General features: G+C 39.5%; 2 protein-coding genes across 2 annotated transcripts; one reads left to right on the top strand and one right to left on the bottom strand.

Moving 5' to 3' along the window:
- Positions 1 to 5039: 5039 nt before the first annotated feature.
- Positions 5040 to 6092, bottom strand: LOC131311450 (uncharacterized). Its single transcript, XM_058338919.1, has one exon. It carries the CDS (start codon positions 5741 to 5743, stop codon positions 5210 to 5212), a length of 534 nt encoding a protein of 177 aa, XP_058194902.1. The 5' UTR covers positions 5744 to 6092; the 3' UTR covers positions 5040 to 5209.
- A 3909-nt stretch (positions 6093 to 10001) lies between these two features.
- On the top strand, positions 10002 to 14382 carry LOC131311447 (protein NRT1/ PTR FAMILY 5.10-like). Its single transcript, XM_058338917.1, has 4 exons — positions 10002 to 10221; positions 11113 to 11330; positions 12390 to 12937; positions 13358 to 14382. The coding sequence occupies exons 1-4, from the start codon at positions 10089 to 10091 to the stop codon at positions 14172 to 14174; spliced, it is 1716 nt and encodes a 571-aa protein (XP_058194900.1). The 5' UTR covers positions 10002 to 10088; the 3' UTR covers positions 14175 to 14382.
- Positions 14383 to 15126: the final 744 nt, after the last annotated feature.

The raw sequence follows: 15126 nt of genomic DNA, 5'->3' as shown, positions 1-15126 counted from the left end.
TTCAAAACATCGATCATACATCAAGACAGCGCTGTGTATGATTTTGGCACAAACAAACAGCCAGCTTGCATGCGTGAGTTCGTCCGCATGCAAGCAAACCATCGCGCGACATAACCATATACTCGCGCGAGTATCGATGCTTCACCAATGGTTTGAATTTCATCCCCTTCTGGGCTCTGGAAGGACCAGTGCTCACCCAGGTGCAAACCAAGCAGTTTATAGGTACTTGAAAGTAAACAATATTACAACAACAGACGGAAATATTATATAAACGCAACCCCAAAACAGTGGGGGTGTCTAAACGGAGGCCAAGGCCAAACTGCTCATGCAAGGGCAGTCCCTGGAAGACACAGAACCATCGCGCGACAGAGTGACACAGCCGCGCGATTGTTCAGACTGGACTTCCAGGAATTGCTTTGCATACTTAGGGCTCTGAGACATGTTCAGGAGCATCCCAAGAGCATTCCAAACCAAGAGGTGTTATAAACTAAGCTAAACAATGATTTTCAACATGCAAAACAGCAAAGCAGTGAGCTAAAGCTCCTTAAAAGACTTTAAAAAGACTACAAACACAATAATAAACTTAAAGACCAGGGTCCCTTCCCCACGTGGTCCAATCTCACGCAGACAGAATTGTCGCGCGAGTATACGGGACCATCGCGCGAGGGTTTCCCAGTTAACAGCTCTTGAAACTCTGCCAGCTTTAGGGCCAGAACTGGTATCGATTACCAGCCTTGACCCTGCCAGCCCCCCTCAGGGGTTCGAACAGTGAGCAGAAAGATATTATACCTTTGCTTGAGTGTCTTGGAGATGGCTTGAATGATGAGATGGTGAGATTTGGAGGGTGATTATGTGGGAGTGAATGGTGTGAGATGTTTGTGCTTGAGTTTGCCTTCTTCTTTCTTAGAGAGAGATTGGTAACCCTTTTGCAAGGAAGCATGAGGGGGGGTATTTATAAAAAAAGGGGGGTTAGTGGATGGCTAACCAAGGCCTTGTAACCAGCCGACAATGCTGGTTACAATTGCTTGGTGGAGGAGTGGGTGGCAAAGGTGATGGGAGAATGGGGGGTGAGGTGGTGCAAAGGGAGCCCCCCAGAACGCTGTTCAGCCGAGAAAACGGGGTCACATAGGCCTGTAGCCCTCTGACCACCACGGAATCTGGGTGAAAATGATAGGTGTTGACCATCGCGCGATGAAGTGAGAGCATCGCGCGAGGGTCCAGCCAACCCCGCGAGGGTCAATGGTCAAAGCTTTGACTTTGACCACCACGTGGCAGACGGACCATCGCGCGAGGGTCCTAGCTCGTCGCGCGACATTCAAACCAAGGTCCAGGTTCTGATTAAAGGTTTTAGGGCTAAGGATGGGTTCCTCACATGCCAAACTCAAGCCATTCCAAGTTCTCGAGACTGTTTCGACCTGATTCATCATCGGGGAATCAAGAAACCGAAGAACAAAGTAAAACGATCGGGAAGTCAAATTGGGGTGTCTACAATATTTACTATTTAATCATATAAGGCAATATTATTTTATATAAAGATACATTGCCTAAAAAGAAAGGATATATTAGAGGGATAGATTTATTAGGAGAATATTTTATGTATCTTCTAAAATAAAAATGATCCAATAGCCACAAAGTTATCTAACGGTTGTAGAGGTTTCTCTCTTGTTTATATGCCTAGACATTTTTAACAAAAACCGCTCTGTTTTGTAATATAGATTTTTAAAAGGTTTAAGTAAAAAAGTTTACAGATTTCCATCGACTAACCCTAATTGATTAATGCTAGAAATACTCTTAAAAACGAGTTGAATGGTAACATTACAAATCAAAACTAAGCGTGAGGTATTCTTAAATTTTTGGTATTGTATTTTTTGGTTTTTTTTTTTAGTTTTGTAATTTTTTGTTTAACTTTTCGCAGTGATTTTTGAAATTAATCATTTGTCTCCTCGAAAAGAAGAATCAAACAAATGAGTCAATGACTGTAAATTCTTTGAAGAGTATTTTTTGGGGCAATCAGTGATTGTAAAATTCTTTGAGGGATATCTTTAGGGCCGGCTCTGAATTTTTATGGGTGTTGACTTGAATTATCTAGGGGCCACATGAGTCATAAACTGAATTGGTAGGTTGTTTATGAGCTCCTGAGCGACTAGGGGCTCAGGATCACCACCATACTGCAATACAATCATCACGCTTAGGCAGTCAATCATTGAGACCATGACGCAGCTCGGTGCAAAAAAGAATGAAATTAGTTGAAAAGAACACAACATTCACAAACTTAATTGAAGAACAGTTTGACGAGAAATTAAGTAACCTATCTCTTTAAGATATTTTCCATTTTCCTCGCAACCAAACAGCTGCCATGTATGTGTCTCCTAAACAATACAGTATATGTGAAAACCCACATGACTCTCAGGTATGGCGGTTGCTAATAATACCTTTCAATAAAAACAACATATACAACATTGACAACAGGTACATAGTGTACTAAGAAGCCTAATTTCCTAAGTACGGGAGACCTAGATTGCCCGACCTGCAAGCGGGCGATGATGGTGGTGTTCGACCACTTCGCGAGCGACATGTTGTGCTTGGATACCTTATTGTGCATCATGGCTCTTTTCTCTGAAAGATGCGTTAATTTAAATTGCACATGCTTTGTTTAGTTGATTGTGATACTAAGCAAAAAAGTGGCGATTGCCAGTTTATTTATGCAATTCTCCAGTTTAGGAGTTTTTCTCCAAGCACCTTGTTCGGGCCTGAGTTTTGACAACTTTAACAAACAATGGATCATAGCTAGGCTAGATTCCTCATATTGTGTCGGCAGCTAGAATATCACTATTGTTGTCAACTACAAAAGTAAACAGCGGAAAGCCATTCTTGCAGATGAAGATTTGCAAAAGTGCTTGCACTATTGACAATCCTTGGTTTCTTTTTTCAATGTGAATCATCTACAACACCACTCTTACAACCACTAATTTTGCTTTCATTGGATGTAAGGTTTATGATTTGCAGGGCCTATCCACCGATGATGGATCTTTCTCCGATAGCTCCACAAATTGGTGAGAGTTCGATGCCTTAGGCTTCAACAATGGGTCCTAGAAAAAAATATCTCAACAACTTACAAGTATGAATAGTAAAATACATGTCATGCGAATAGAAGAATGCCAATAGGTGATTTTAAGCGATTAGGGCTTTTGTACAAGTATCATATCTCGAAGGATGTTACAGCGCCAATGAATAAGAGCTCTCATTGTTGGGGTGCAAGGAGATAGTTGAAAACTAATGAGACTAATTGGCGTGAAGGAAGATGATTGGGTATGCGAAAATGAAGGTTTTGTAGTATGAAGGTAGCGTAACTTACATTATTTTTGTTAATTCAAAATGGCTTGACCTATCTTCTGTTTATTCTATCACATGGATGGTTCTTGTCCATTGATATTTTTCTACAAGATATTATCTTGGGTACATTCTAGGTTCAAAATAATAATAATAATTTTTTAACGGAAGGCAAGTATCTAGGTTTTTCATCTAGATCCTTCTATGGTAATATCTAGATATTCTAAAGGCTTCTTCTAGGACTTGGTGCATATTAGATCTTGTATGATTAATTCTGATATGTAGTTCATTATGCCAATTTTTTTGTTTAAAGCGCATCATTTTATAATATTGTAAAATCGATCGGCATTTTATCTATTTTTTTTACATGAAGTGCTATTTGGCTTTGATGGTATCAATAATGCAAGGTTACAAAGAGGTGTTAATGAAGATAAAATCGAGGGAAATCGACGGATGAGGTGAATGAAAGAACTCAATCCAGGAAAAAAAAAATATGGTCTTCGATTTCGTTAGAAAAACATAGCATTTCTGACATTTTGGGCATACCTTGGCAAACAACAACATTTGAACTCTATTTCGAGCTCTTAGATGGCTATTATACAACAGAAGGCTTGCAAAAAGTCAAAGTTGAAAGGTTTAGGTGGTTTAAGGTGATTATGTGTTAGATTTTATAGTTGAGGGGTAACTTGAAAGAGAAAGTATAATAATTGAGTGGGGGAAGATGCGATTAATCCTAAATATAATAAGAGAAAGTGTAAAAAAAACCCCTTCAAATTTCAATGTCCAATAGTCAAGATTGAACCGAGAACAACCAAACAAATCTGACCATCAAATCAGATTCAAAGCATCAAACAAAATTTATCACCGTCACAAGCTTCCAACAAGCCATCAGATCAATCATCGTCGTCACAACAATCAATCGTACAAGGATCCAATAACAAGCACCCACTGATCTTCCAAATACTGTAACAGCAGTCTCTGTCAATTCACCCACCGCCGCGTTCGCTTTTTCTCCCTTTCTTTTCTTGCATCGGTGCAGCCCATAGCTGCCATCGTCGTTGGCCGGGAATGGAACCAAACTATTATTTGCAAGCAAGTCAAGGCTAGGCTCAGCTTGATTCATTGGTAAACGAGCCCAAGTTTGTGTTTTAAGTGAATTTAGTAACGAGTCAAGCTAGAATTTGTTGCAACTCAGCTCGTTTAGAAAGACTCATTTAATAAACCAATTGATCTCGAACACCTCGATAACAAATGATGCGAGCTCGAGCGAGAGTAGCTTCAAATGAGCCGAGCTCAAATAAAATTAAAACTCGGCTTGTTCCTTTCATAGCCCTAGTTATACTACCAAATTACCAATTTAGACACCTCCAATTAAAAAATAAGGGTTTTGTTGGTTGCCCTTGTTATACTACCAAATTACCAATTTAGACACCTCCAATTAGGAAATAAGGATTTTGTTTGGTTGCGAATTTAGTTTAGTTTAATTTTGATAATGAGTGGAGAGAGAAATAGAGTAATGATTGAAAATAGGGATAATGATTGGAGAGATGAAAAAGTAATAATTCAAAAAATAAAATAATAATTAAAAAAAAAAGAAAAATAATAATTAAAAATAAAACTAAAACTCAAATGTTAATCGAACAAAGCCAAGAATTGAAACATCAAAAAATCCTGACAGCAAATGTGTGTGTGTATATATATATATACCATAGAAACAAATGTAGAAGTTTCACTGAAGACATCAACATCAAAATTCAATTTACACAGTCGCGCAGATTAAAATAGTAAATAAAAAAAAAAACTTCAAATTCCAATGTCCAATTGTCAACTAATGTACAGATTGGAAATCAACAACACGAACATACAGATCCGATCATCGTCAAACCGGATTCAAGCTATCAAAACATTCACAATCTTCCAGCAAGTCATCACCGGAACAAAAATCATCGTCGTCACCGCAATCGTACACGGATCCAACAACGAGCACCAGCTGATCTTCCAGGTACCTCTGCAACAACACCCTCACTTCACCGCCAACTTCGCTCTCCGTAAACTCTCCCCGTCCCTGCTCGCACCGGCCCGGCCCATCGGAGACCGGTTTCCTTATCCGACGACGGCGGCGGCGGAGGAGGCGGAGGCAGAGCTCGAGGGCGCAGAGGAGGGGGAAGGCGGCGCAGATGAAGGGGAGGAGGAGGGGGAAGAAGAGGGCGAGGAGGAGAAGGTTTCGTCTGCGGCGGCGGCGAAGCCAGGTGGTGAGGACCATTGCGGCCGACGCGAGCGTGGCGGTCGGATCGTGGTTGAAGTCGAGGGACTCCTCATCGACGTCGTTCTGGAGGATCAAGAGGCGGTGGTACTGGTGGTGGGGTTGGGTCTTGTGCTTGTCGTGTCCCCACCACCACCGGTATTCCCACATGGCTTGGTGCTCTCGTTTATTTTATTTTTTACTCATAAAAGAACGGGGACGTGTGGGAGCCAGTCCTGGCCCTAGTGTCTGACTTTCAGCTGCTTTCGAATCTACTCTCTGGGAAATTTTTCAGTGGGGGGAGCGGATATATCTCACGTGGTGCCCGCTGGACACTCTTGAGTCGTTCGATGAACTTTTGAACGGTTCAGATTGAAATTTTCTCTGTCCTCTCACCCCTCCTCTTTCTCTCTCATTTTCTTTCCAAATCCGAGCCGCCCAAAATCGCATTAGACTGTTCGGATGTGTCGAGCGATACCACATGGTACTCATCCGGCACTGAAAAATTTCTCCTAATGAAAAAACAGTGATTAGGTATATAGCATTCTTGTTAGGTATTTAAGCTCTATAGGATGGGACAAATTATTCAAAGCCACGTGGTGCCAAAGGCTCGTTCTGCTAAAGTTCGTATTTTTCATTTTACGAGACAAGATATTTTTTCCATTATACATTACCTTTAATTCAATGCTAGGTGCACAATTATTCGAACACAACACCAAACACAGTTCCTCACATACATGTGAGTCCCACGCACATCTAACTCGTGGGATCAACGTGTATGTGAGGAATTGTGTTCGAATGATTGCGCATCTAGCATTTTTTATTCAAAAAATAAGTACTTATTTTGATTATTTCTTTCCACATGCTCCATTTTCTCTAACTTTTTTGTCTTCCAGGTTGTTTTGGTATTTTGGCTCGTCCTTTTTTATTTTTTAATAGATTCGCATTATATATTTTAAATTAATCATTCGATTTGACTTAGATGGTTTTGAAAAGTAAAACATTATTACCAAAATAAAAAATTTATTAAAAACGTAAAAATCGGTATTCTTGTTTTAAAAGTGTCGCCTTCAATGAATTTTGTTCAACTTGGGTCTAAGTGTCAAAAAGCATCTTCTGTGGCTCAGATCGTGGCTACATTTTAGCTCTAGTAGCTAGCTGACTGAGTTAGACATCTTATTCGACATACATTTTATAGTTTTTCAATTATTTTCGTTAAGACGAATGATCAATTTCAAAAATTATGATAAAAAATTATACAAATATTTACGAAAAATAAAACATTCTGAAAAAGTACTAGACAAAATAGTTTAGGAAGAATGAGACATGAAAATATTAGTTTGAGGTTCAAGATAAAAGTGAGTAAATCCCCCATGTGGGGAAAAGTTTTTCGATGGCCTAGAAAAAATTATTCAGTGCCATGGGAAGTCTAGGGATGGCAATTTCGGCCGTCCCGCCCCACCCCAACCCGTTCCCCGTTCCAAATGGGTAGGGGATTCGGGGATTATTTGGGGATCGGGTAGGGTATGAGGATAATTTTTAAAAAAAAGTGGGGAATGGGTAGGGGATGGATATGAGTTAGTACCCGCCCGATCTCCGTCCCGCCCCGCTAGCCTATTATATATAATTATTAATACATAAGTGAGGGTTTACTCACTTGTTATTCTACTTTATGTAAAATGCTCAGTTTGTTTTCCCCTGTAGTTTGAATTTTGATGGTAACTAAAAGTGATGGAAAGAACATAAATTTATCTTCTTTCATACTACAAGGCAAGTAACTTCTTGAATTTACTCTTTGTGGATAGTGGACAGTGAGTGAAATAGTTGTAAAGAATTGTGAGAAATTATGGCATGGTGTTAAATATAATTTTTGAACTGATGTGAGATGGATTATAGAACGAGTATTAGGTGTGGATCTGACTGTAATGTATGTCGTCTTGTAGTCTGATGTTATTGCTGACAAATGTGGCTGATAATGAATGAAGGTTTGAGGTTTTCTTTTCGAATTTGAGCATCTTCTGTGTATTTTTGTTTCACTTTTTTTTCTTTTTTTGTGTATTTTTGTTTCACCTTTTCTTAATGCGTTTTTTCATTTTGAACACAATCTACCACTTCGGAAAACTCGCTCGCTGTCAACTCAAGTGGAATCGAATGAAATGCGACCACCAACTGTTGCTATTTTCCTTGGCATTTGGTTTGTAATGGTAGCCTAGATTTTTTTTTTAATTTAGTTTCATGGTTTGTATTTTCTAATGGTAGGTGACTTTTTTTTTTTTTTTTTTTTAAAGTTTTGGAATCTTTGGATCCCCGATTCCCTGCGGGGATTCCCGTTCTCCGTTTGGGGCGGGGATGGAGGGTAAAAATAAATCTCCGGTGGGGATCCGGGCGGGGATGGGGAGAGATTTAGGTTCGGGGATCGGGGACGGGGATAGTGATATCCACCCCCGACCCTCCCCATTGCCATCCCTAATGGGAACACTACCACATGGTGCCTAAGCCATTTTTCACTACACATTGGTATGAAGTCAAAGATAAAGTGGGTAAATCCTACCCGTTATGAAAAGTAAGTGAAAAACCATATGGTGGTTCAGAGACTAATGAATAATCTCTCAAGTGGACGGGTATAACTGGATGGGATGACCCAATTTTTTGGTTGACCATCCATCTTGATACCATCTAACAGAGTGATTATTCGGTGCCCTTGGGCATCCACCTGTCATGTCCGGGGCATTGAATAATTTTTTTTCAGTTAACGTGACTTTTTGGTTGTTTCTTTATTTTCTTCACTCATAAAGAACGTGGGGAGGCAGTCGTGGTCGTAGTCGTAGTGTCTGACTTTCTACTTTCTAATCTCCTTTTATGTTGGCTCGTTTTTTTGTACTACAGTAAGATAAAAACAGTGCTTTGGTAACCCGACTGGATTACCGGCTTGTTGTTTTGACCCGCAGCTCAATACCCATTTAGATGCAAGTCTGCAAATGTATATATTTTTTGTTGGATGAAACGTCTGAAAATGTACAAGTCCTTTTCTTTTTGTCAACAAAAATGTGTAAGAAGTCATTTAGAGCATCTCCAAAATTGGTTGTCAAATCCAAGCTCCAACGTCATCTTTTGGCATGATATCGTCATAACCTATGCGTTGATGCCTAATGTAGATAACGTGAATTTTGACTTAAGGAAGGGACGCCGAATTTCATAGCACTAGACGAATGCTTATTAAGATTAACACAGTTTTTTTTTCCCATGTGTGTAAAGTTAGTTGATATTTAATAGTTGGATAAAACTTGATGTACGGTAAATATAAAATAGTATAACACTGGTACAACACTTTAGTTATTGAATTTTTTTTGGGTTGATGTAATGTTTGAGATGTCAAAATTATAACATGATCTTGGTTCTTGCAGTGTGAAAATATTGTGAAGAACTTACAACACGAAATAAGTACCAATTTTTTCATGAGCTTTTTGTTTTTGTTTTCAAAGAGGAATCATGCGAAAAATTTGAAGTTTGCCTATTGTAGAAAGAGTTAATCCTGAGCCGGTCCTGGTAGCCTATCAAAGTTGTGAAAGTAAACAACAGGGCCCAGTGGTTGGTTGCTATTTGTCCAAACACATGATCAAACGGAAGCTAAAGCCCAAGACCACCTTTCCAAACTTGGTCTACTGGACCTTAGTTAAGGCCTTCTTGGAATTATCTCCAAATAAGACACTATTTTTTCTCCTTATTCCATCTGTTTTTGGATTAACAATAACTCCCCTCATATGTGTTGATTTTTCCCCCCCCACTTGTTATAGGGGTCAAGGAGGAGTTAGTAAGTCAATTCATAGAAATTTAAAGGCTGTCCACAATCCTGAGTTCATAAACGATTGTGATCGGACTCGAATCCTGGCCTCCCACAAGGAAGGACCAGGAAATACTATTAGGCTAGAAGCACTTCTTAAAGAGACTAGATTTGCGATCCGAATACTTATTTAAGGACAGATGGAGTATTAGTTTTTTTTTTTTTTTGTTGTCTTTTTTAAGAGTTATGCAATTAGATTTAGGCCTTGTTTCGCTAAGATTCTTATTTGTTAAGTACTTATTTCTCATTTTACGAGATAGGTAATTATCTTACAATACATCACTTTTAATTTTAAAAATAAGTATTTATCTACAGAGGAGTCGAAAAAGTTTTTACAGAGGTAATCTCGTGCGTCTTCTCCAAAAATACATTTGGATGTGCAAAATTGGACGATACTGTAAACAACTTGTTTACCGGGAATAATCAAACAAAAATTAAATATTAAATTTTTTTTAAGAGAGGATAAGAGGGTAATTTCACCTACCAAAACAATTGCTGACTAGAAAAAGATTAATTTTAAACAAAAATTAAATATTAGATTGACTGTGCTGTCAAATGGTAAAAAATCTCCAGTCACGTAAAATGGAGTAGCAAAATGCCAAAACGTCATCTCTCTCTCTCTCTCTCTCTCTCTCTCTTCTGTGAATTAGGGGAACCGGGTGTCGTTGGAGAGAAATGGCCGTCGACGCTTCTGAGGCCGCAGCTCCCCTTCTCGACGTTGACGCCGTCGACGGCGTCGTCGACTACAAACACCGCCCCGTCACTAGATCCAAGTCCGGCGGCTGGCGATCGGCTGTTTTCATCATAGGTAAACTCATGACCATACATATATTTCCTTGTCGTTGTATACGTTGACCTAACATTGAGATGGAGAAAAGATGGTCACATACACTTGCAGTAAGAGCATTTCCAGCCCTTGCTTCATTTGCTATGAATCACTCCAATGGACAAACTCCTTTTTCCTTTTTTAAGAATGGATTGATATCATTGCAAAAGTTGTGACCCAATTGAAAGAGAATACGTAAACACACTAACAAGGAGGGGGAAGGGGGGATCACTATAAACGTATAAATTAACAAACCAATAAGCACTACTCCACAATCTCCAAGTCCGTTACAGCTGCCAGGGCCGAATCCACACTGATATTCTACAGTAATATATAACCATAAGCAAACCAACAGAATCTCAAGCTAGAACATGACTACTTGATGGTACGAAAGCACCATCACAGTCGAGAAGTCGACTAGAGGATGTTGCTAAAGAGAAGCATTACCATCCTCATGAACGCGAATGGCTGGAAGGCTCAATTGAAGGTATAACTCTAGTCTAAGCAAAATTTTGAGTAAAAGATTTGTGGCATGATTGTAAATTGTGAAGAGCTAAACAAGGCTTGATGATTTTGAGTAAAAGATTGAATTGTCCTTGATTTGGTTAAAAATTTGAGTAAAACTCAAGCCGGTTTGAGTTTGAGTGAAGCACTTGGTGAGTTTAAAGGTCTTTTACAGTTTACTCAGAATTGGTAATGAGTCAATTACAAGGGCAAGGGCTGAAGATGCCCGTACAGAGTCTCTCACCACACTCGTATGTGGGATCCATATATTGGGACCCACCCAAATACTCCATGTGAGAGAGTTTGTACCTTTTGTTGGTGCAAGCATCTGTGGTTGTAGCACACCTGATTGGGATGTGGGTGTCGCAGGAGTGGAAATGGCAGAGAGATTTGCGTACTATGGGATAAGCTCCAACCTCATCAGTTATCTGACAGGGCCACTCGGCCAGTCGACGGCGACGGCAGCGGAGATCATCAACGCTTGGTCCGGCGTGGCGTCGCTTTTGCCGCTTTTGGGAGCATTCGTTGCAGATTCGTTCCTCGGTCGATATCGAATGATTATCATTGCTTCTGCGCTCTACATCGTGGTTAGTTTCTTCTTTAACTTTCCTTTTTTTGCCTCTTTTAGTAAAACACTTTCGTTTTGGTAGATGAGGTAGTTAGTTAGAGGATTAATATGGTGGTAGAGGGTTGGTACCACAAATAGGAATCTAAAATTGACTTTCGAGTGGTAGTTTAAGAGTGTTTAGTTTTCATGGATATTATGTCCACGATGCCCTCGACAGGGCTCGATAGAGAAAAGGGCTATGTTTCAGTAGATGCAGAAGCTAGGAGGTTTAATTTGATTACAATAGATGGTAGCACTAATGGGAGTCTAAAATTAACTTCCGTGGCTTAGTTAGAAGGATTTAGGTCGTTCTATATCACAGAAGACAATTCCCTTGATGGAGGTCAATAAAGATAACAAATTTATGTAGCCGATCCCAATAGATTGTCACTTAGGCTCAGTTTGGTTTGGTAAAGTGCTTCTGTTTCCAAAACTAAATTCAAGGCTGCTTCGAGGTACTTGTCTTAGTTGGGTTTGTTAGTAGAATTTGTAGCATTAAAGATCTTAGCTGTTTGGTGGATGGAAGAAACGGAAATGGGACTTGGGATTCAGCAAGGGCCATATCTGCTGTGGCCCTTATGATAGCGTGAATTTTATTGCGTGGAATAATATTGGAAACACTCTTAACTTAAATTTTTAGCTTAGATAGTCTGTATTTCAGGTCGCCACAGAAAGTACAAAGTCTCCTTCTAAACTTCAGCATTCATGGAGTTTTTCGACAATTTATTTGAACCTGCTGGTTTCTCTAGGTTCTTTAGGCACTAGGTAATAGTTTTGGAAGGGATCAAGACCATTTGGTTATGTTATTGAAGTTATAAGCTGCAGCTGGTAATGAACTTTTATCATTGTTTCTCTAAAGCTCTAAGAGTACTATTAGGATATAATGGATATTTGTGAAGTCAGCTGTTTGATGATTGGTCAGTTTGCACTCAAGTGATTTGAATAGCTTACATAAATACTGAGCTTTTCGGCATAGTGATGCAGAATGTCTTCTACTATCTGGTGCTAATTTTGTTTCTCTTATAATGAACTGAACTAGGGACTTTTGCTGTTGACCCTATCAGCTGTGCTTCCCTCTTTCAGCTCTTCTGATTGTCAAAGTGCCACCAGTGTCAGTCACTGTTCGCCTCCTCACCTTCAAGTTGTCTTCTTCTTCTTCTCCCTGTATCTAGTGGCATTTGCACAAGGAGGGCACAAGCCTTGTGTTCAGGCTTTCGGAGCTGACCAGTTTGATACACAAGATCCGCAAGAGTGCAAAGCCAAAAGCTCATTCTTCAACTGGTGGTATTTTGGTATGTGTTTTGGTACTTGTTTATCTCTCTGGATTTTGAACTACATCCAAGACAACCTTAGTTGGGGTTTTGGGTTTGGGATCCCTTGTATGATAATGGCCTTTGCACTGATCATATTCCTGCTTGGAACCACGACATACCGGTTTAGCATTAAAAGTGATGAGCAAAGTGCATTTGCTAGAATTGGTAGGGTGTTTGTTAGAGCAGCTAGGAATTGGCGAACTGCCCCTTCAGCAATGTCTATTGAAGAGGAATCTCGTGGAATCCTTCCTCATCAGGGTTCAGACCAATTCATGTAAGAATTTCATCGTTGAAAACTATTGTCAATTGTCATTCTTATAAATTTTATTTTGTCTTGCGTACAATTTGAAGTATTTCGTTGTATGGTGAAGGTTTCGGAGTTAAATTCTTTCCTGATATCACAATTTAATATATGGGCATTGTGGATGCTCAGGAAAGACTTCTTCCAATAGCTTCTATTTTTTTGGTTGATGGTCCAAATATGGGAATTATTCCATCCCAAAAGTGGTCTTCTATCTCATTAAAGGGATCACGTTGTAAAACTAAGCAACTGAACTTCCGTTGTCTTGTGATTTGTTTAAAGAAAATACATAGAATTACAGTCTTGGTGCTTAATTCATGTTTTTGTGTTGTTTTTTTGGATGGGATTGGGCTGTACTTGCTGAAACCATTTTTGTTTTTTGGTTCATTATAGGTTTCTTAACAAGGCCTTACTTGCTCCGGACGGTTCGAAGGAAGATGGAAAAGTTTGTAGTATAAATGAGATAGAAGAGGCAAAGGCAGTTCTGAGGTTGTTCCCTATTTGGTTTACCTGTTTGGCTTATGCTATTGTATTCGCACAATCCTCTACTCTTTTCACAAAGCAAGGAGTTACAGTGGACAGATCTCTAGGACCAGGCTTTAGTATACCAGCTGCTTCACTTCAAACTCTCATAAGCCTTTCCATTGTTATCTTCCTTCCCATCTACGACCGCATTTTCGTTCCAATTGCTAGAGCTATAACCCGGAAACCCTCAGGCATAACAATGCTCCAAAGAATTGGATTTGGAATGTTCTTATCAGTTATTTCCATGGTAATTGCTGCTCTGGTAGAGAGGATGCGACTTGAAACCGCTCTAGAATATGGGCTAATAGATAATCCAAAGGCGACAGTTCCAATGAGTTTCTGGTGGTTGGCACCTCAATACATTTTGTTTGGAGTTGCTGATGTCTTCACTATGGTTGGTTTGCAAGAGTTCTTCTATGATCAGATGCCGAGTGAATTAAAGAGTGTCGGTCTCTCGCTCTACCTTAGTATTTTCGGTGTGGGGAGCTTCCTGAGCAGCTTTCTCATCTCGGTTGTGGAGAGTACTACAGGCGGAGACGGTCAGGACAGCTGGTTTGCCGATAACTTGAATCGGGCACATCTTGATTACTTCTATTGGCTACTTGCTGGACTTAGTGCAGTCGCAATGGTCGCCTATTTGTACTTCGCAAAATCTTACATATATAACCGAGGAAACACTATCTGAAATTGGTCGACTTTCAATTGTCTCTATCAGGCAATCTTAGTGCACCGGCCGTCAATTGTTGTTTCTGCAGAATTTATACGCATGTAATGTTGGGGTTGTCTTGAGGATTAGGAATTTGTGTAATTACTTGGAAAACTGTTGGAAATAGTTGTATATGAACTGTTTGGTTAGTTGTGAATACACTTTCAATCTTGATCCGTTGCTCTTACATGTTTGCTTGAGAAAATTGTGAAATCAAATACGTAGAATGTGTGGCAATTTTTTGGCTGTTCATATTTTTCTTAAAACTAAGTCGTTAAACGGTTTTCTAAGCCTATTTATGCATTTTTTGAAGAGTTATGCAACGAGACAAAGCCACACACAGTTTACAATAATCTAACAAAGCCACAGTTATGCAACGAGACAAAGCCACACAAAGTTTCCAATCTCTGTTACTCCCTTCGTTCCAAATTGCTAGTTTTTCTTTTCTTTTTTTTTGATATCCCAAAATGTTAATTCCTTTGAAAAGTCAAACTAAAAAAGTTTTAGTTTTTCAAAATTGCCCCTAATAAGTAGTCATCGCTGTGTTGAAAAGATAAAAAGTTAAGGGCAGTGTAGTAAAGTCATGCATCAAAATTTGAATTTGATACAATTATTATTTGTGGAGCAAGCCAAGTGTCCTTTCGGTCGATCATCGACATGCGGTGAAATATGGTGTAAACAATGCCCCCCTTATTCATTTGGGTGAAGAGCTAACGTAACCCAAGTGAATAATTTCACTAGTTTTAAATCACCCCTCTGTCGATATCGACGGGTAATAACTCTTTATGGTGTAAACATTTATGCCCTCCAACTCAATTGGGCAATCAATTGATACCAGAAACAGATCATGTTGGACATACGTGGCCTATCGAATAAAGGCCTATATATGCAAAACTCTACGAATGGCATATCGATAAAAGGATTTATGCCA

This window comes from Rhododendron vialii, chromosome 12a, assembly GCF_030253575.1.
Source record: "Rhododendron vialii isolate Sample 1 chromosome 12a, ASM3025357v1".
NCBI classification, from domain to species: domain Eukaryota; kingdom Viridiplantae; phylum Streptophyta; class Magnoliopsida; order Ericales; family Ericaceae; genus Rhododendron; species Rhododendron vialii.
Note: the sequence above shows the minus strand (reverse complement) of the source record. Positions and strands in the feature narration are given on the sequence as shown.

What these genes read in the sequence shown, in the direction of transcription:
- LOC131311450 (XM_058338919.1), bottom strand. Translation starts at nt 5,743, where the DNA reads ATGTGGGAATACCGGTGGTGGTGGGGACACGACAAGCACAAGACCCAA.
- LOC131311447 (XM_058338917.1), top strand. Translation starts at nt 10,089, where the DNA reads ATGGCCGTCGACGCTTCTGAGGCCGCAGCTCCCCTTCTCGACGTTGAC. An exon ending in ATCGGCTGTTTTCATCATAG is followed by an intron (nt 10,222 to 11,112) that starts GTAAACTCATGA and finishes TGGGTGTCGCAG; the next exon opens with GAGTGGAAATGGCAGAGAGA. An exon ending in CTTCTGCGCTCTACATCGTG is followed by an intron (nt 11,331 to 12,389) that starts GTTAGTTTCTTC and finishes GAACTGAACTAG; the next exon opens with GGACTTTTGCTGTTGACCCT.